At 56.8% G+C, this 20,714-nt stretch overlaps 2 protein-coding genes across 2 annotated transcripts; one reads left to right on the forward strand and one right to left on the reverse strand.

Moving 5' to 3' along the window:
• Window positions 1-2,669: 2,669 nt before the first annotated feature.
• Window positions 2,670-3,632, forward strand: LOC142403639 (olfactory receptor 14A16-like). Its single transcript, XM_075489870.1, has one exon. It carries the CDS (start codon window positions 2,697-2,699, stop codon window positions 3,630-3,632), a length of 936 nt encoding a protein of 311 aa, XP_075345985.1. The 5' UTR covers window positions 2,670-2,696.
• A 12,364-nt stretch (window positions 3,633-15,996) lies between these two features.
• On the reverse strand, window positions 15,997-20,020 carry LOC142403608 (scavenger receptor cysteine-rich type 1 protein M130-like). Its single transcript, XM_075489848.1, has 5 exons — window positions 19,924-20,020; window positions 17,321-17,647; window positions 16,920-17,234; window positions 16,248-16,562; window positions 15,997-16,154 (listed from the first exon to the last, which is right to left on the reverse strand). Exons 1-5 carry the CDS (start codon window positions 20,018-20,020, stop codon window positions 15,997-15,999), a joined length of 1,212 nt encoding a protein of 403 aa, XP_075345963.1.
• Between the last annotated feature and the right edge of the window lie 694 nt (window positions 20,021-20,714).

Raw genomic sequence — 20,714 nt, forward strand, 5'->3', positions numbered from 1 at the left:
CATGCAGGTGCCTCTTTAACGCAGGCCTCAACTGAGGCAAGAGGAATGCCGCCTTCTGTGGGTTTGTGACAGGCATGGGAGGGAGCTGGGTCCCCCTCCAGCGCTAACAATAGAAACGCAGGCTGAGATGCCTCGATTGACTCAGCTGAATCCCTTCCCTCAGCAGGAGTAAAGAAGATCCCTGCCTGTCATTGTCTGGGTGTCCTGCCTAATAAGAAGACAAAAAAGGTGATTTTTAGACCTAACTCTGTCTCCGAGAGGAGCAATGCCACTGCAGGAAAGAAGTGTCTCTCTGCAGCTGAGGGAGGGAACATTCAGCCTGTTTCACAGCAGGTTCCCCTGGAGCCCCAGGGACACCTGGAGGGAGCCCAGAGGGGCAGAGGAAGTGCTGCCTTGGGCTGCTCCTCTGCTGCTCAGCTGGGCCAGGCTCCTGGGATGCAGGGAGCTCCTGGCAAGCGGGCAGCACTGCAGAGAGACAGCTCTGCCCAGGAGCGGCTCCTCCAGAAAGTGCAGCAGGGCTGAGGGCAGTGTCTGCAGGCACCGAGGGGAGACGAGTGCGGCAGAGAGAGCTTAAAGGCAGTCTGGGGTGGGAGGACAGAGCTGAGCTTGTTCACAGAGAAATCTTCACAGCATGTGACACAGTAAGTCTCTGGCAGCAGGGCAATGCAGATGAGTCTTGCAGAGCTGGCACATCCCATGACTGATAGGACCTGTGAGGATATCTGTCTTGGCTTCTCTGGGGTGAAGAAGGAGGACGTAGTCCAGAGCAGGGCTTCCCCGTTGCACTGTCAGAAGGTTCTCCTGGGGATGGCTGCAGGGGTGTGAAGCCGGGTGTGCAGGCCGGGCTGCCCAGGGCTGTCCTTCAGAGCAGGGTCCCTGTGCCCCAGGGGGCTGTGTGCCAGGGCAGGGACCCTGCTGCCTGCCCGGGTCTGCACTCAGCACGCCCGGGGAGCTCCCCATGGCGCTGCGGGGGGAAGCTCTGTGTGGAAGGAGCAACTCCTGGCAGGGCAGGCAGGGTCCTGCTGTTGAGAGGGTGCTGCATGGACCAGGGCTGCTCACAGCTCCAGGTTACCCCCAGGGCATTTCCAAGGGGACTTTTGCAGAGAAAGGTCAAAATGGGGATTACATTAAATGGAAGGAGTCAGTGCTTTGTTTCCTGTCCTTGGTTGGCTGGGTGGGGAGTGGTTGATGGAAATTTTTTCTGCACTCTGGAGAAGACCCCACTTTTAAGTAGGACTTCTCTGAGTTTCTCCTGAGCTCCTGTATATACAGAGATGCCCCTGGTCAGTACTTTGCTGCCAGGAGGTGTCTGCAGGGCAGAGCAGAGAACACAGCGGGTGGGATGGGGTCTGTGAGCACAGACAGGGAGGACACATGGGGACAGAGAAGCAGCTCCCAGCAGAGCCAGCTCCAGGCAGCAGAGTCATGGGCAGGCAGGGAGAGGGAGCTGCTGCCAGCAAGGCCATGGGAGGGGCTTTTGGGCACCTCCCTGACATCCCCTGCAGCACAAACACTTTCCTGGAGCACCCCTCTGCTCTCCTCTCCCATCCAGCACAGCTTCTGCACCCAGGGTCTTGGGGTTTCAGGCTGAGTCTTCTTCTTGGCAGCCTGACACCCGATAAGGAGAAACACCTGAGGACCTGTTTGTCTGTCCCTGTCCTTCCTCTCTTGGCAGGAGCATTGGGGCATTTCTCTGTGTGTTTCCCCTCCTGTCCTTGCTGCTTTTGTCCCCACCTTACCTGGGGGCTCTGGGCAGTGCGGTGTGTGGGGCTGGCAATGAGCTGACCCTCACTTCAGGGCACCCCATCCTCAGGATTTTTGACTATTTTCTGGGGGTCCTGCTGGGCTGCAGGCTGCCTCCCCACAAGGGCACAGCTCTCCCATGGCATCTCTGTGCCCCAGAGAGGAGGGAGCCCCATGGAGACAAATATTCGGTGCTAAGGCCATGGCAATGCTGCTCATCATCTCTATGTGGGCAGCTGCAATGAGTCCTGTGTGTCCCTGGCTGGGAGGGGGGAGCTGAGATCCTCCTCAGGTGGCAGGGAGGGCTTTGGAGATCTGCACTCGGAAACTGGATTCCTCTGCTCTCAGCAGTGTCCCGTTTCTTCTCAGGGGATCATCAGGGTGTGATCATCCTCCTGCGCAAAGAGCTGCAAGGAAAGGGCAGCTGAGACCAGGGCTGATGGAGAGAGCAGCTCTCCATAGCCTGCACTAAGGGACAGTCCCTTTGCCTGTCAGCACCCACACGGTTTCACTTGGAGTGCAAGAGGAATGCCAAGGCTTTCTGCCTTAAAAACACTCCTCAGTTGTGGTGAGGCAACTAGAACAAAATACACAAACCAAAATCCCCACAGCTCTGCTCTGCTCTCAGGTGAAATGGGAGCAACAATGCTGCAAAGCTCATTGGTATCAAAGGCGGATTTAATCCGAGATGGCCCTGTGTTCCTGTTTACCTTTTGCTGTAGGGCAGGACCGACACTTCAAGAGTCCACAGCAGAGCTGCCTGTTCCCAATGGCACCCTCTGCCAACACCACGCAGAGCTCATAAAAGGGACATGACAAAGGTCTACCTGAAAGGGGCAAGGAAGTCTGGGGGGTTTCCATGAGAACTGGAATAGGTTTTGCTCAGAGAACTCTGCCTTAACTTCTCACTGCCTTTTCCTCCTTGGACAGGTGCCCATGCCCAGAAGTAGCAAATGTCCAATGCAAGCTCCATCACTGAATTCCTCCTCCTGGCATTTGCAGACACACGGGAGCTGCAGCTCTTGCACTTCTGGCTCTTCCTGGGCATCTACCTGGCTGCCCTCCTGGGCAACGGTCTCATCATCACCGCCGTAGCCTGTGACCACCACCTCCACACCCCCATGTACTTCTTCCTCCTCAACCTCTCTCTCCTCGACCTGGCCTCCATTTCCACCACTGTCCCCAAAGCCATGGCCAATTCCCTGTGGGACACCAGGGCCATCTCCTACCTGGGATGTGCTGCCCAGGTCTTTCTGTTTGTGTTTTTCATTTCAGCAGAGTATTTTCTTCTCACTGTCATGGCCTACGACCGCTACATTGCCATCTGCAAGCCCCTGCACTATGGGACCCTTGTGGGCAGCAGAGCTTGTGTCCACATGGCAGCAGCTGCCTGGGGCAGTGGTGTCCTCAATGCTCTGCTGCACACTGCCAATACGTTTTCACTACCACTCTGCCAAGGCAATGCCTTGGACCAGTTCTTCTGTGAAATCCCCCAGATCCTCAAGCTCTCCTGCTCAGATGCTTACCTCCGGGAAGTGTGGGTTATTGTACTTACTATCTTTGTGGATGTTGGTTGTTTTGTTTTCATTGTGCTGTCCTACATGCAGATCTTGAGGGCTGTGCTGAAGATCCCCTCTGAGAAGGGACAGCACAAGGCCTTTTCCATGTGCCTCCCTCACGTGGCCGTGGTCTCCTTGTTCATCAGCACTGCCATGGTTGCCTACCTGAAGGCCCCCTCCATCTCCTCCCCATTGCTGGATATGGTGGTGGCAGTTCTGTACTCAGTGGTGCCTCCAGCCGTGAACCCCCTCATCTACAGCATGAGGAACCAGGAGCTTAAAGACACATTGAAGAAGCTGATTCAATCAGCTCTTTCTCAGCAGCAATAGCCTGCTCACGCCTCTTCAGAAGTGATTTCAAATTCATCTTGGGAACATCCTGTGCTTTGGCCACTTTATCTGTGATGACCATGTTTGTTCATGTCTGCATCCACTCCACTGCCCCAGAGCCATGAACCCAGCCTGTCTGACCCAGAGGCCTGTTCACGTGTGTCTGGCACAATGGTACAGCTGGCCTCCCGTGTCGCACCTCTGTAATAAAAGGGGATTTCCTCAGTGGTGGTGTCTGGAGTTTGGGCTCTTCTTCCAAAGCTGAGCTCAGGCTGAAGAAATTGCCCCCACAATGCTGTGCTGCTTTGCTTGGGTTCTCCCCATGGGATGAGGGGAGGAGGGCATGGGACAATGTGTTAGAGAATGGGCCTGGGCTGAGCCTTCACCTGTGGGTGCCCAGGTCCCCCGGAGATGGTGAATGATCAACAGGGATCTGCCTGGGACTGTCACCCCATGGCTTTCAGGCACCACAGCCCGCTCGCTCTGCAGAGCAATACCAACAGCTCAGGGCCCTGTGGAGGGCACAGGGAGGAGGAAGGAGCGGCAAGTCAGGCCAGCATGGACAAACTTCCATGGTGAAAGGCTCTCTGGGGGCAGGGACATGTCTGGAGAAGAGAAAGCAGCAACTCTGTGCTTCTAGGGGGGAATAAATGACAAAGAAAAATCTATTTCTGAATGCACCAGCTCGGGCAGGCTTCTCTATTGCTTGGGTGGCTGGAGCAGCCTGAGGATGCCCTGGGCCAGGACTCTTTTCCTGGGAGTGGGGCTGGCACAGAGGGGTTTGCTGGCCGTGGACAATAAGGCTGTCTTGGAGACAGGAGCAGACACTGGCCTCCATCTCCTCATGCCATGGCTGGCCCTGAGCCCTGGGACAAGACACCTCTCTGCCTCTCTGGCAGGAGCTACTGTGAGCTGCAGAGGGGCTGGGGCTGTGGGGTTGAGTGTGCAGAGCTTTGCAGTACCCATCAGTGGGCACTGCCATGGTGTCAGCCCAGAATGGGCTGCTTTTCTGGGCTGGACAGGAAAGAGATAGATGGGTAGGGGACGGAAAGTGCTGGGGACCACCAGATAGGGACGGGGCTGGAAAGTAATTGGGAGAGGAACGCACTGAAGTTAGCTGAGCTGCCTGACCATGCAGGGTGAGGACTCACACCAGGGGGTTGCTGGTGCAGAGTCAGGGCTTGTGGAAGGCAGCGGAGACTTGCAGACACAGGAGAGAGGAGGCTGGTCTGTTGTCTTTGGTGGCATGGACAGCTGGGGAAGGTGCCCCAGGGCATTTGTAACCCCCCAGACTTTCTCACTGGCCATTTCCAGCACTGGCATCACACCCCAAGTTTGTGGATGAATTTTCCTGTTTGGCCATTCCCATCGTCCTGCTGGGCTCAGTGCTTGAATCACTTGCCTTGAAGCAAAGGACCTCCAAGATGGTCAGGGAGTGGAGCACCGTTCCCATGAGAAGAGGCTGAGGGAGCTGAGCTAGTCCAGCCCAGAGAAAGGAAGGCAGAGAGGGACCTCATTGCAGCCTGCCAGTACCTACAAGGACTTTATGGAGACCAGAGAGACAAGCTCTTCACCATAGTGCATGGGTGGAAGATGAAAGAGAGGAGGTTCAGCCTGGAGATAAGGAAAGCCTGTTTCACCATGAGCTGAGCCAAGCGTTGGAGCAGGTCACCCAGAGAGGCTGTGTAGACTCTGTCCTTGAAGGTTGTCAAACTCTGACTGGATCAAGCCTTGGACAACCTGGTCTGAGCCTTTTTTATGGCAGGTTGGACTGCAGAACTCCCGAGGTGCCTTCTGGCTTCGGTTGATCATATGGCCTCAGGCCCTTTGTCTGATAACAACAGAGCAGATGGTTATGGGGCATGAATCTTCCTGTGCTGCATGTGACCACTTCAAACAACACCTAAATGAGTGAAATGAGGTCGATACCGCAGTGTGACTGTCTCTGTGCAGAGTCTGAGGGGTATCCTTGACAGTCCTGGGCAGAGACCGTTTTAGGGGCACAGGGCTCTGTGCAAGACACAAAATGATCTTTTCTTTCAATGCTGCTAGGCTGTAAATAATAGACATGATTGGTAAGTGTCAATAACAGTAAAACAAAGAATTAAAGACAAAGATGCAAAGCAAAGAAAATGATTAAAAATCCTTTTCAGCTTTTAAAATTCTTTGTTGTTTTCTTCTCTTTTAACATACTATTCTTTGGGGGGAATTTGTGTCCTTGTTCTTTTTTTTTTTTTTTTTTTTTGAAAAAGGAAGGTTTTTTCCAGAACTGACATTGGATGTAGGACACCAATGTCTTCAACTACAGGGATGTAGACACCTCCTGCCAGTATAGACACCCTGGAAACCCCCTGTCCAGCCTCTACCTGTAGCTCGCGAGGGACTCTGCTCTTTGACACGTCCTGTCTGATAACTGCCAGCCCCAGGCAAACACCTCAGGTACACGGAGGCCTCTAAAAGTGGCCCTGGATGTTTTATGGTCAGACAAACAAGGTCTGCCCGGAAAGGTGAACAAATTTGCAAAGTTTGAAAAAATAGCACATTTTCATGAGCTGAAACAATTGAGTACTTTTCATATAACGGCAGTGTTTTCACGCCATGCCAGAATGGGAATTTGCAGGAAGTGCATTAATCATAGGAGAAAAAATATTGGTCTCCTGTACTTGCATTATGGCTACTCTATCAATTACATTACGCCACATATTTAATCTCCCTCATCTTTCAGGTGTTTCTACCTCTGCTGATTAAATGACCATATCTAAGAGCATCTTTTCAGCAGATGTATTGGGACATTTGCTCTTCCCATTGATGCCCAGATTTCCCCCTCCCCTGGCTTTTTGTTCATTGAGATACCTCCCAGTTATCTGGTTGCTGATTTGAGCTTCTAACTCCATAACTGAGGGAGTCAATATCTTGCGCCCCTTTCAGAAGTCCAATTAACTCTTTCATCAGCTGCTTAATTGCATTTCTGTCCTTTTCTATCTCTCTGTGTAAATCAGTTCTTGGATGGGTATCTTTGTTGGCCATCTCCACCACAGGATGTCCTACACTGTGCCACTCCTCTGCCTGTTTCCCTGCAGGCTGTAGACACACTGTCCACTTCCCCACCCTGCTCTCATCCTCACGGGTCCCTACCTGTACCAATGTCTCTCTCTGAAACAGAAAGCCGTGGGCTGACCACAGACAAACACCACCACCCCCAGTGACTGGTTTTCCACAGCACTACCCTTCAAGTGACATTTCCTTTTTCCTCATGCCCAGGCTCAGACTCCGCAGCTTTTCATTTCTCATGCTGTTTCCTCTACAAAGGAAATCTTCATCATCTCTGAAAGCACCCTTCAAGCAGCTGCAGGCTATGACAACATTGTCCTTGGCCTCTACGTCAGGAGGCCAAAGCAGCCCAGGTCCCTCAGCCTCTCCACACAAGTCATGGGATTCAGCCCCTTCACCCCATCTTGGCAGATGTCCTCTGCACCTTCTCCAGGTCCTCCCCACTCCTGCAGAACATGGAGCCCCACCCCAGCACAGATTAGTTCAGATGTGGCCACACCCCTGCTGAGTCAAGGGAGGAGCTAACTCCCCTTGTCTGGGTGGCCACACTCCTCCTAATTCACAGAATCACAGAATCACAGAATCACAGAATCACAGAATCATATAGGTTGGAAAAGACCTTTAAGATCATCGAGTCCAACCATAAACCTAACACTGCCAAAAACCACCACTACACCATGTCTCTAAGTACCTCATCCAAACGTCCTTTAAATACCTCCAGGGATGGCGACTCAACCACTTCCCTGGGCAGTCTGTTCCAATGCTTGATAACCCTCTCGGTGAAGAAAAATTTCCTAATATCCAGTCTAAACCTCCCCTGGCGCAACTTGAGGCCATTTCCTCTTGTCCTATCACTTGTTACCTGGGAGAAGAGACCGACCCCCACCTCTCTACAACCTCCTTTCAGGTAGTTGTAGAGAGCGATGAGGTCTCCCCTCAGCCTCCTTTTCTCCAGGCTAAACAGTCCCAGCTCCCTCAGCTGCTCCTCATAAGACTTCTGCTCCAGACCCTTCACCAGCTTCGTTGCCCTTCTCTGTACGCGCTCCAGTACCTCAATATCCCTCTTGTACTGGGGGGCCCAAAACTGAACACAGTATTCGAGGTGCGGCCTCACCAGTGCCGAGTACAGGGGCACAATCACTTCCCTAGTCCTGCTGGCCACGCTATTTTTGATACAGGCCAGGATGCCATTGGCCTTCTTGGCCGCCTGGGCACACTGCTGGCTCATATTCAGGCGGCTGTCAACCAACACCCCCAGGTCCTTCTCTGCCAGGCAGCTTTCCAGCCACTCTTCCCCAAGCCTGTAGCGTTGCATGGGGTTGCTGTGGCCCAAGTGCAGGACCTTGCACTTGGCCTTGTTAAACCTCATACAATTCACCCCAGCCCATCGATCCAGCCTGTCCAGGTCCCTCTGCAGAGCCTGCCTACCCTCCAGCAGATCAACACTCCCACACAACTTGGTGTCGTCTGCAAACTTACTGAGGGTGCACTCGATCCCTTCGTCCAGATCATTGATAAAGATGTTAAACAGAACTGGCCCCAACACCGAGCCCTGGGGAACACCGCTTGTGACCGGCCGCCAACCGGAGTAAACTCCATTCACCACCACTCTCTGGGCCCGGCCGTCCAGCCAGTTCTTTACCCAGCGAAGAGTACACCCGTCCAAGCCACGAGCAGCCAGTTTCTCCAGGAGAATGCTGTGGGAAACCGTGTCAAAGGCTTTACTGAAGTCTAGGTAGACAACATCCACAGACTTCCCCTCATCCACTAGGCGGGTCACCTTATCATAGAAGGAGATCAGGTTGGTCAAGCAGGACCTGCCTTTCCTGAACCCATGCTGGCTGGGCCTGATCCCCTGGTTATTCTCTACATGGCGTGCGATAGCACTCAGGATGATCTGCTCCATCAGCTTCCCCGGCACCGAGGTCAGGCTAACAGGCCTGTAGTTCCCCGGGTCCTCCTTCCGGCCCTTCTTGAAGATGGGTGTCACATTCGCTAATCTCCAGTCAGCAGGGACTTCCCCAGTTAGCCAGGACTGCTGGTAAATGATGGAAAGGGGCTTGGTGAGCACATCTGCCAGCTCCTTCAACACTCTCGGGTGGATCTCATCAGGCCCCATAGACTTGTGAGTGTCTAAGTGGTGCAGCAGGTCACTCACCATTTCCCCCTGGATAATGGGGGCTCCAGTCTGGTCCCCATCCCTATCTTCCAACTCCAGAGGCTGGGTACCCATAGAACATTCGGACCTGCTAATAAAGACTGAGGCAAAGAAGGCATTAAGTACCTCAGCCTTTTCCTCATCCTTGGTCACTGTGTTTCCTCCCACATCTACTAGGGGCTGGAGATTCTCCTGAGCTCTCCTTTTGCTGCTAATGTATTTGAAGAAGTGTTTTTTGTTGTCTTTTATAGCAGCAGCCAGACTGAGCTCTAGCTCAGCTTTGGCCCTTCTAGTTTTCTCCCTGCACAGCCTCGCTACACCTTTGTAGTCCTCCTGAGTTGCCCGCCCCTTCTTCCAGAGGTCATAGACTCTCCTCTTTCTCCTCAGTTTGAGCCAGAGCTCTCTAGTCAGCCAGGCCGGTCTTCTTCCCCGCCGGCTCGTCTTTCGGCACCTGGGGACAGCCCGCTCTTGTGCCTTTAGGACTTCCTCCTTAAAGAATGTCCAGCCTTCCTGGACCCCTTTGCCCATAAGAGCTGCCTCCCAGGGGACTCTGTCGACCAGTCTCCTAAACAGGCTGAAGTCCGCCCTCCGGAAGTCTAAGGTGGCAGTTTTGCCGACCCCCCTCGCCGCTTCTCCACGTATCAAGAACTCTATCATTTCATGATCGCTCTGCCCAAGACAGCCTCCAACCATCACATCACTCACCAGTCCTTCTCTGTTCGTGAACAAGAGGTCCAGCGGGGCACCTTCCCTCGTTGGCTCACTCACCAGCTGCGTCAGGAAGTTATCTGCCACACGCTCCAGGAACCTCCTGGACTGTTTCCTCTCTGCTGTATTGTATTTCCAGCAGACATCTGGCAGGTTGAAGTCCCCCACAAGAACAAGGGCTAGCGATCGTGAGGCTTCTCCCAGCTGCTTATAGAATAGTTCATCTGTCTCCTCATCCTGGTTGGGTGGTCTGTAACAGACTCCCACCACAATATCTGCCTTGTTGGCCTTCCCCCTGATTCTGACCCATAGACACTCCACCCTATCATCACCATCATCGAGCTCTAAACTATCCAGACTCTCCCTGACGTATAGGGCTACCCCACCACCTCTCCTGCCTCGCCTATCCCTCCTGAAGAGTTTATAGCCATCCATCGCCGCACTCCAGTTGTGCGAGTCACCCCACCACGTTTCCGTGATGGCCACCATATCATAGTTTTCCTGATGTACAATGGCTTCCAACTCCTCCTGCTTGTTGCCCATGCTGCGTGCATTGGTGTAGAGGCACTTCAGCTGGGCTGTCGTCCGTGCCTCCTTCATAGAAGAACACCCCTTGCGTGCTTTGAGGCATTTCACTGGTGTTTCCCTCTTGGCTCCCGTTGCCTCAGTATCCCCTGGCTCAACTCCGCTTGACTTCGGCTGTGCCCAAGCGTACCCCACGCATCTCGAGGACTCAGGCCGACTGTCCTCACTGTCAGCCGCTCCCTCCAACCATGGCACGTCGCCCCTCAGCTTCTCTCGGGCAAGCCTGATATTATCCCCCTCCCCCTTCGAGTCTAGTTTAAAGCTCTATCAATGAGCCCTGCAAGTTCCTGTGCAAAGATTCTCTTTCCCCTTTGAGAAAGATGAATCCCATCAGATGCCAGCAAACCCGGTGCGGCGTAGGCCATCCCGTTGTCAAAAAAACCAAATCCGTGGCGATGACACCAGCCACGGAGCCATGCATTAATAGATTGGGCATCTCTGTTCCTTCTGGTGTCACTGCCCACCACTGGAAGGAGAGAAGAGAAAATAACCTGCGCTCCTGAGTTTCTTACTAGCCGTCCCAAGGCCCTCAAGTCTCTTTTGATCACCCTAGGACTTCACGTTGCAGTCTCATCACCCCCCACATGGAAGAGCAGTAGGGGGTAATAGTCCGAGGGCCGTACCAGACTAGGGAGTACCCTCGTGACATCCTTCACGCGGGCTCCAGGGAGGCAGCAGACTTCCCTAAGAGGAGGGTCTGGCCGGCATATCGGACCCTCAGTTCCCTTCAGAAAGGAGTCACCCACAACTATAACCCTTCTTTTCTTCCTCGTGGAGGAGGTGGTAAGACGAGAGGTACGTTCTTCTGACCTGGGCGACACCTCTGGTGTAGATAGACTGTCGTCCCCATCCTCCACTGACTGTCCTTCCACCTCCAGGGCCTCATACCTGTTGTGTAGAGGCACCTGGGGGGGCGAGGCGGGCAAGGAGGGCCTTCGCCTGCCGCCACGAGCGCGGACTCGCCTCCATTCACTCTCCTCCTCTGAGCTGCTGCCTTCAGCCCGGCGGGGGGGGGACAGAGGATCCCCTTGATCGTGGGTTCTTACTGGCGGCTGCTGCTGCTCTTGTTCCCGTCTCAGGGGGGGCAGAGCCTGGCACCACCAGTCGATCTCCTTTTCAGCCTCCCTGATGCTCCTTAATCTTTCCACCTCCTCCCGTAGCTCTGCCACCATGCAAAGCAAGTCATCCACCTGGTCGCACCTCACGCAGCTGTCCACATGGCTGCCTCGTGTGAACAGTGAGATGCTCAGGCACTCCCTGCAGCCTGAGACCTGGGTGGCGGCATGTTTTCCTGGCAGCTCCGTCTGGGTAGCCACATCCACTCTGGCGAGCACAGAGGGCATCGCTTTCTGACGAGTGAGGACCATAGCTGAGTTTCTTCTGGAAGGATGGGAACTACCGAATGAACTCACTTCTCACAGATCCTCTTGAGCTGCTAGGCTGCCTTCACCTTCCCCACACGCCCTGCCTGCGCGAACTGCCGCGCCACGCCCTTCTGACGCGCCATGCCCTGTTTGCCCGTCCTGTTCGCCGCGCTCCTGGTCGCTCGCGCTCCCTGGGAGATGCTCTTGTACGGGAAGGGGATTTCCGCCGTCACTCTCGTCCCCGCCAACGCTGAGTCAGAGCCGGGTCCTCGTCAGGAGCTCCCGCCTTCCTGCTCAGGGGCCGGGGGGGTGGCTGCGCCCTCCCTTTTCTTTTTCCTCCCTTCCCTGCGCGGTTTTGCCGCGGTTTCGCCGATCCAGCAGCGGTCCCCCGACGCGGTCCTCTGTCTCAGAGCTGCTCGCCTCGGAGGCTTCGCTGAAATTCAGCCCCATATGCAGCTGGCCTGATTCGTGGTCAACATGCTGCACTGGCTTCCTATAGCATCCATTCCTATAGCAACCATGCCTTCTCCTTAGGCTCACTCCTCAGCTGGTCAGCTCCAAGCTTGACTTGATACATGGGGTTATTCTGCTCCTGATGCAGGACTGGCCACTTCTCCTTGTAAAACTTGGTGAGGTTTCTGTTGGCCACCCTGTCCTGTGGTGCCTCTAACAAGATGACAGCATGAGGAACTGCAGGACAAGACGGGTAATAAAAGGAGGTCCTAGTCTACCGGACTTGCAGACCAAAGAATTCGCAATACAGCCATCCCAGAAACACCAACAGAGGGCACCAGGCAAGCAAAGCCAGGGCCAGTGGGCAAAGGGAAAACAGAGGTGGGCTTCTTGTGTGGGAGGGTTGGAGGATGACCAAAGGGGAGGGTGGAAACAGGGAAGAAGGAAGTTGGAGGTGAAGCAAAGGGTTCAACCAGGGCTGTTTGTGGGCACCTTTCAAGTAGCCCTCAATCTCATTTCTCCAGCAGGGAAATCAGCATGGCTGGGCACACCTCTGATGTGCCTCGACAGGAATGCACACAGTGTGGGCAATTCCTGAACTATAATCTCACTTAGATACCCAAGACACAGCCACATAGATCACATCACTGGAGGGTGGCCATGGATGGAAGCAGGCTCTTTAGGAAGAATGGGGCAGGTCAGTGAGGAGGGGAATTTCCCTGCATTTGAGTGAGCAGAAGGAAAGCATGCAGCTCTGCCTAGTGCCAGGTGATGAGCCAGATGAGTGCAGATGGATCAGGATTAGTGGTCAGACCGATGTGGATAACATTGTAGTTGGTGTTTGTTATGGACCAACCATATTAAGAAGAAGCAGCGGATGAGGCCTTCTTAAGCCTTTGACACGGTCTCCCACAGCATTCTCCTGGAGAAACTGGCTGCTCATGGCTTGGACAGGTGTACTCTTCGCTGGGTAAAGAACTGGCTGGATGGCCGGGCCCAAAGAGTGGTGGTGAATGGAGTTTACTCCGGTTGGCGGCCGGTCACAAGCGGTGTTCCCCAGGGCTCGGTGTTGGGGCCAGTTCTGTTTAACATCTTTATCAATGATCTGGACGAAGGGATCGAGTGTACTCTCAGTAAGTTTGCAGACGACACCAAGTTGTGTGGGAGTGTTGATCTGCTGGAGGGTAGGCAGGCTCTGCAGAGGAACCTGGACAGGCTGGATCGATGGGCCGAGGTCAATTGTATGAGGTTTAACAAGGCCAAGTGCAAGGTCCTGCACTTGGGTCACAGCAACCCCATGCAACGCTACAGGCTTGGGGAAGAGTGGCTGGAAAGCTGCCTGGTGGAAAAGGACCTGGGAGTGTTGGTTGACAGCCGCCTGAATATGAGCCAGCAGTGTGCCCAGGCGGCCAAGAAGGCCAATGGCATCCTGGCCTGTATCAAAAATAGCGTGGCCAGCAGGAGTAGGGAAGTGATTGTGCCCCTGTACTCGGCACTGGTGAGGCCGCACCTCGAATACTGTGTTCAGTTTTGGGCCCCCCACTACAAGAGGGATATTGAGGTACTGGAGCGTGTGCAGAGAAGGGCAACGAAGCTGGTGAAGGGTCTGGAGCAGAAGTCTTATGAGGAGCGGCCGAGGGAGCTGGGACTGTTTAGCCTGGAGAAAAGGAGGCTGAGGGGAGACCTCATCGCTCTCTACAACTACCTGAAAGGAGGTTGTAGAGAGGTGGGGGTCGGTCTCTTCTCCCAGGTAACAAGTGATAGGACAAGAGGAAATGGCCTCAAGATGCGCCAGGGAAGGTTTAGACTGGATATTAGGAAATTTTTCTTCACTGTTGCCTGACTGTTGCCTGGGCCAGCCCCGGACTGCTGTGACAGCACAGCCCCACTACACTGTCCAGGCACGGCTGCAGCACCCCCAGTGAGGGCAACGTTGCTGTGGAGATCATCTGGGGCAGCATCACCCTCGCATCATCCTTTCAGAGACAGCGCTCATGCCCCTCTGGCCCCTGGGACATGCCCCCTTGTCTGACCCTGGAGCAGCTCCCATGTTTCCTCTCCACCTGGAGCTGCTCCCTATCTGCCCCATGGCTCTACAGCAGGGCCCGTGCCCTGCCATGGGGTGGGCAGGGCTGGGCAGAGGGACAGGCTGAGGGTCTCACACCACGGAGATGGACCCTACTGCCCCACACGCCTCCTGTCATCTCTGTTGCCCGAGAGCCCCTTCCAGCACTACCCAGAGCACTGCCAGCCTTGGCTATCCCCTGTCTGCCATTTCTCTCCTTGCCCCAGTGCTAGCCCCCTATGCCTCTGGGCTCTCTCTAACCCTTGATGCTGGTGCCCCATGGCCAGGCAGTCAATGGGGCGGTGCATGGGACAGGTGGCAGCACACAGTCTCATCGCCTCCAGCTCTGCCTCTGCCCCTCACTGACACCCCACAGCCCTTGCAGGAGGCATCTCCCCCTGGGACTGCTGTGTAAGGACCCACCTCTGCGTCCTGCCCTGGCCCTTAGCACTTGCCCAGCCAGGAGGGCCAGGAGCAGGCAGAGGAGGGCCCCCAGGATGATGCAGATAATGACGGGCACAGAGATTCTCCCACTGTTGGTCAAACGGCCCCAAGTGGGACCTGTATGGGCAAGAACATGGAAGGGGCAGCACCAGGCGTGGGAGAGGAGGGGGCAGCACCAGCCCTGACGCCCATCACACAAGGCAGCAGGGGGTAGAGGGTCCCAGGGGGGACTGATGGGCAAGCTTCCACCCTGCTGAATACATTCCAACCCTCCCCAACTCCACCGCCACCACCCCAGTGCCTCCTCCTGGGAGTTTCACAGCTCAGCAAGGAGCCCCTTCCATCCAGCTGTGGGTCACAGCCTGGCCCCAGGGATACCCAGCCTCAGGCAAGAGGACCAGTTACCTGCTCGGGTTGGGGATGCTGCTGTCCTGGGTGGAGCTGCAGAGGAGGAAAAGGAGAGCTGGCTGAGAGGGTGGGTGTGCAGGTATCGGGGAGCCTCCTTCCCAACAGACCGCTTGTGTGTCTGTAGATGTCCGTCACACATCCCAGCCAAATTGCCCCTGCAGTAGTGCTAGAAAGGGAGGCCTGGACAGGGCCCAGGGCCTCTGCTCTGGGTGGCAGGCAGCCCAACTGGGATAGGCAGCCCAGGGAATAGCCCTGGGGCTGGAGAGCCCCATGGGTAGTGCCCAGAGGACACCCAGTTCCACCGAGGCTGCTCCCTGCCTGGCACCAGGCTCCTGCACTCTGCAGGAACGCTCTTGCTCTTGGGAGGTCAGGGGCCATGCCAGGACCAAGGGGGCAAAACACCTTCCCCAGCTCCCTGCCAATACTCCAGCAAGGGGTCCCAGCCCTGCCGCTCACCTGAGCAGCGCACAGCAGCGTCTTCCTTATGCCGGCAAGCACCGCCATCCCCAGGCCGGGCCCAGCAGTCCTGCAGGGATGGCTCCGTCCCCCGGCACTCCACCTGCTCCAGCCAGATGGGGCCTTGCCCCATCCCAAATGCAGCCTCATTCAGGGCAGACACCGCAGGACCACAGCCCAGCTGCCTGCACGCCACCTCGGCATCCCGCATGTCCCAGGAGTCGTCGCACACCGTCCCCCAGGAGCCACGGTGCCACACCTCCACTCTGCCCGAGCACCCGTCCTCGCCTCCCACGGCACGAATCTTCTCCCTGTCTGGAGAAGGCAAAGACCTCCCATGGCACTGAGACAGCAGGCAGAGCCCTGCCACACAAGAAGGGGACACAGAGGAGCAGCTCAATACCTGTGCAGCTCGTGGAGTTGGGGCATGGGGCCAATGGCTCCGGGGACATTTCTGGGCGTGCCCCTGAAGAAAGAAACCCTGAAGTGAAGGGGCTGCTGTGTGGGATGGTGCAGAAGAGAACAAGGCTGAGCTCTTCTTGGGCCTCCCTGTACCATCTTGGTCATGGCAGCAACTGATGCCCGGTCATTCAGGGGACACGCGCAGGACTGGGGGGACCCTGATTGCTCAGCCCCTAAAGGTCCCTGGTTCACAGAGCAGCAGTACTGTGTCTATGGAGGGGAGGGCCTTCTGAAGCCTGTCTGAACTCTTTTGAGACCTCCCCTGGCGATATCTCTGCCTCCCCCACGTGCTGCTGGCAACCTGGGTGACAACTGCTGCTGCACTTGTGTGGCTTTGGTCATGTTTATGCCACCGGCAGCAGAAGGGTCTGACATGGAAAGGAATAGCCCCTCTGCATTTGGCTGTGCATAGAGGGGAGCAGGAGCTGGGGTGACACTGTGCCCGAGTGGCTCAGAGTTACCATCGCAGGTGATGTGGATCTCGTCTCGCAGGTCTTCACATGACTGTGGATCCCAGGGAGTGGAGGGACACTGCCAGAAGGAGCTGGTTGTCTCCCCACACTGCACATTATCCAGCCACGCAGGGCCAGACACCTTGCCATAGGGCAGGCCTCTTTCCAGGGATCCTCCGTCCCCGCAGCCCAGCTCCTTGCATGCCAGCGACACCGTGCTGAGAGTCATCGAGTTGGAGCAAATGCTCCCCCACGTCCCGTTGTAGAAAACCTGCAGGCGCCCGGAGCAGCCGTCGCTGTTCTGCAGCCTGAGGGCCAGGAACTCTGGGAGGAAAGGCAGGAAGGGGGAAGAGGCTGGTGTGGGGCTGTGGGAGCCAGGACACCTCTGCACTCCCCAGGCCCTCAGCCAGGCAGGGGCAGGGCCAGCACGTGCCCCTTGCACCCGGGGGCAGAGAGAAGTCCCTGATGCACAGACACCCCTGCCCTTCCTGCTAGCACTCGGGGACGGCTGAGCTCCCCAGGGACCCCCAGAGGGACTGAGGGTGCCCGTGCATGGGTGTCCACAGGACAGCCCCAGGCAGGGTCTCACAGGCAGCCAGGGACAGCCTTGGCCACGCCCGGCTCTCCCCACATCCTGGCTTCCCCTCAAACCAGACTCCCACCAGAGCTGCCAGCACAGACCTGAGCAGATGACTCCCGCATCCTCTTTGTGCCCGCAGTCGTGCTGCCCCCAGGGCCTGGCAGGGCAGTCCCAGAGAGCAGCTTCGTCCCCAGAGCAGGTCACGCCATCCAGCCAGATCTGCCCAGAGCCTTCCCCAAACCGAGCAGAGCTGGCCGCCTCCACCGCCCCTCCACAGCCCAGCTGGTGGCAAACGACAGCAGCATCAGCCAGGTCCCAGTTGTCATCGCAGATGGTCCCCCAGCTGCCCTGGTAGTAGATCTCCACTCTCCCGGCGCAGCGCCCAGACCCGTTCACCAGACGGACCCGCCGGCTCCCTGCAGTGGGGAGAAACCCCAGTGGCTGTCAGGGCCTGGCTACCCACAGAACCCATCATCGGGGGGGCCCATGAAGCACTGCTCACCCCAGCAAATGACTCCCACGTCCTCTGCAACCCCTTCCGCCAGTGCACTCTCGGGCAGGGAGGTGTTGCAGAGGGTCAGCTTGGTCTCATTGCCTGTGCACCGGACCCCTCGCAGCCCTACGGGGCCCGTCCCTCGCTCAGCCTTTGGGGGGTTGTAGGCTGCCTCTGCCTGTCCGCACTGCAGCTGCCGGCACACCACGTTGGCCTCCTGCACGTCCCACTGGTCATCCAGGACTCTGCCCCACGTCCCGCGCTGCAAGATCTCCACTCGCCCGTCGCACCGGCTCCCTCCACCCACCAGCCGCAGGGATGCAAAGCCGGCTGAGCCTGGGGAGAGCAGAGATGCCACAGCCATTGGCAGCACTGAGGAGCATGGCACCCTTCAGGGAGGAGGGCAAGGGGGAATTTTCCAACCAAACAGGACAAGTCTGAGCCTTGTGCTGACAAGAGGAGAGGGCAAGGCCCGTGCCTGCTCTCCAGCTCAGACCCAGCTCTGCTGCTGCTGGGGGCACCCAGGCAGCTCCTGCTCCTGCCTGGGTGGTGGGATGAGGCACTTCAGGGCTCTCTGTGGGGATGGCATGCGGTTGTCTGCAGCCAGAGGGATGGAGCAGAGCCCCACAGCCCTGTCCTGGGCTCATCCCACAGGAAAGAAACACAGGAGCCCAGGCCTGGCAGTGGCACATGGGCCTAAGCCGCTGCCCTGAGGGCAGGTGCCTGCCTCCATTCAGTCCTCAGCTCTCCCACAGCAGAGCGGTCAGCCTGAGCTGGCAAAGCCCTCCAGAAGGCTCCTGGAGATGCAAGGCTTTCTCCAGGGAGAAATTCAGCCTGGTACTGCCATGGGACCCCTGCTTTGGGTGGCCATGTCACACACAAGGGGCAAAGGGATTCAATGCTGCATTTTCCTGGCGCTCACCTGAACAAATGACAGCGGCGTTGTTCCCATGGGAGCACGGTGAGGCCCCCAGGGTGATCACTGGGCACTGTCCCAGGTGGACTTCAGTCCCGTCACAGTGGAATGAGTCTCTCCAGACTGGTCCGAGTCCTCTCCCAAAATGCCCTCCTCCAGGAAGGGACTCAGCAAACCCGCAGTTGAGTTGACGACAGAGAACGTGGGCATCCGAGAGATCCCAGCGGGAGGCACAGAGGGTCCCCCAGGTCCCCAGCACCTGGACCTCCACCCTCCCCGCACACGCCGTGCTTCCGTTCACCAGCCTGAAGCCTGTGTACTCTGGGGACAGAGGAGGAGGACTGAGGGTGGATTGGTGCTCTTGTACCCTCAGAAGCTGGCGGAGAGGCCAGAGGCACAGCATGCCTTTCTTCTCCCTCTGCACTATTTTCATGCTGCAGACAACCCATCAGCCCTCCTGTCCTCACACCTAGCCCAGCACGGGCCTTGCTCTCTTCCCCGACCCCCACCACATCCCCGGTGTTCAACACCCCACCCTGGGTCCTTACGTGTGCAGGTGACAGCAGCGCTGCTCATGTGGGTGCAGGGCTGGTCCCTGCGGGACCCCCTGGGGCAGGAGATGAGGAGGGATTCATTCCCCACACACTGCAGCTCTCCATCCCAGATGGGACCAACCCCTTCTCCAAAGTGAGCTGTCCCAGCAACAGGCAGGGCCACACCACACTGCAGCTCCCTGCAGACCACGTCAGCAGCTTTGGGACTAAATTGGGAGTCACAGACAGTTTTCCACTGGTCCCCATCATGGATCTCCACTCGTCCTGAGCAGTGGCTCTTCCCTTCTACCAGCCGGACAAAGCCTGGGAAAATCAAAATCACTGAGAGCTCTCTGGCAGTTAAATGCCCACGTTCCCACATCACCTCCAAGCAAGCCATGACCAAATGGCCCCTTGCACAGCCCAGAGGAAGATGTTGGGGGAGTGTTGGTGACACAAACACATCCAGGACCCCCTGCACCCCTTCTCTACACCATCACAACACTCAAGGGTATGTGTCTGTTGCAGACCCACAGCAGAGCCTGCAGACCATGTTGGCAACTTTGGGATCAAAGTGTGAGATGCAAACAGTTTTCCCAGCGTCCTCATCATCTATCACTGTACATCATTAGTAGGGGCTATTCTCTCTGACCAGCCAGACAGATCCTGGAGCAAACAAGGACCCCTGAGAGTTCCCAGAACCCTCTGGCACTCCCCTGATCATGTCCCATCTGATCTCCAAGGTAGTCAAAGGCAAAAAGCCCCATGACCATGCCAGCTGCTCTCAGGGGGTGCTGATGGCACAAAAACATCGTTCCCCCCCTGCTGCTCCTCAGAAATCAGCACAGCACTTGTGGGCTTGCTTCTCTCCCAAACTCACAGCCACAGGAATCTCTCAGACAAACTGCTGCTGCCCCAGAGACCTTGGGCTACCCAGCGCTGGTCCCTGGCCACTGCAGCACCCAGAGCACTTGGAGTCTGGGGAAATGCTCCCAGGCGCTGTTGGCTGCTGCAGGCTGCTCGGCCCCACCAAGCTCAGGGCCCAGCATGAGGAACTCCTTGGTGCCACCAGAAATGCACCCAGTTCCAGGGGGGTCTTGGTCCATTGGGGTGGTGCTGGTAGATGAGACATGTCACAGGGCAAAGGTACAGTCAGGCTGTACCTGTGGTCAGTGTCTGTGCCAGCCTCCCACTCCGGCGCCTGCCGGGAAAGAGGTCTTCAAGCATGACCAGAGTGCACTGCTGGGCACGCATGTCCATGGCCAACAGCAGGGCAGAGGGCAGGAGAGCAGACAGAAGAGCAACCCTGGGCTTACACGAGCTCCCAGTGCAAGGGCAGGTACAGAGGAGAGCCAGTAAAGTGCTGGCAAACCCAAAAGCGCAAGGCAGCCAGAGGGTGGGACACACAGGGGAGGCTGGGCAGCTGCTCAGCACTCCTGGACAGGATTTTGTCCCCCTGGGCACGCTCTTGTGGGGTGACCCTGGGGGAGGAATGAGGTGCCACGTGCCACCCTGTTCCTCTGCCCAAGCCCAGCACTCCTCCTCTCCAAGCAATACCTTTGCTTGGGCCAAGGGACCCTTTTCTACCGGGGGCACAACCCAAAATTCCTCATCCATCTCACGCCCTTCCCCAAGGCTGTGGGTGGCTGCATGAGTCACTCTTGGCGCCTCTGGCATGGGGGGACCTGGCCCTCACTGCTGCCAGATGGGTCCTGGGTGAAAGGGAGGAGAAAGTTGGGAACCAACAGGCACATCAGAGCATGACTGAGGGATTCATCTGAGCCACCCCGGGGACCAGGCAGGGTAGGGGCACCCTGGGGCAGGTTCCCACTGGGCTTTCCCCAGGGACCGAGGACATCAGCAATGACACTCCCAGCTCGGCAGTTCAACCAGCCACACCGGGCCCTGCTGTGATGTTAGCCTGGTGCTCCCTGAGGGTACAGCCAGGTCCCTT

The sequence above is a fragment of the Mycteria americana genome, unplaced genomic scaffold (assembly GCF_035582795.1).
Source record: "Mycteria americana isolate JAX WOST 10 ecotype Jacksonville Zoo and Gardens unplaced genomic scaffold, USCA_MyAme_1.0 Scaffold_39, whole genome shotgun sequence".
NCBI lineage: Eukaryota > Metazoa > Chordata > Aves > Ciconiiformes > Ciconiidae > Mycteria > Mycteria americana.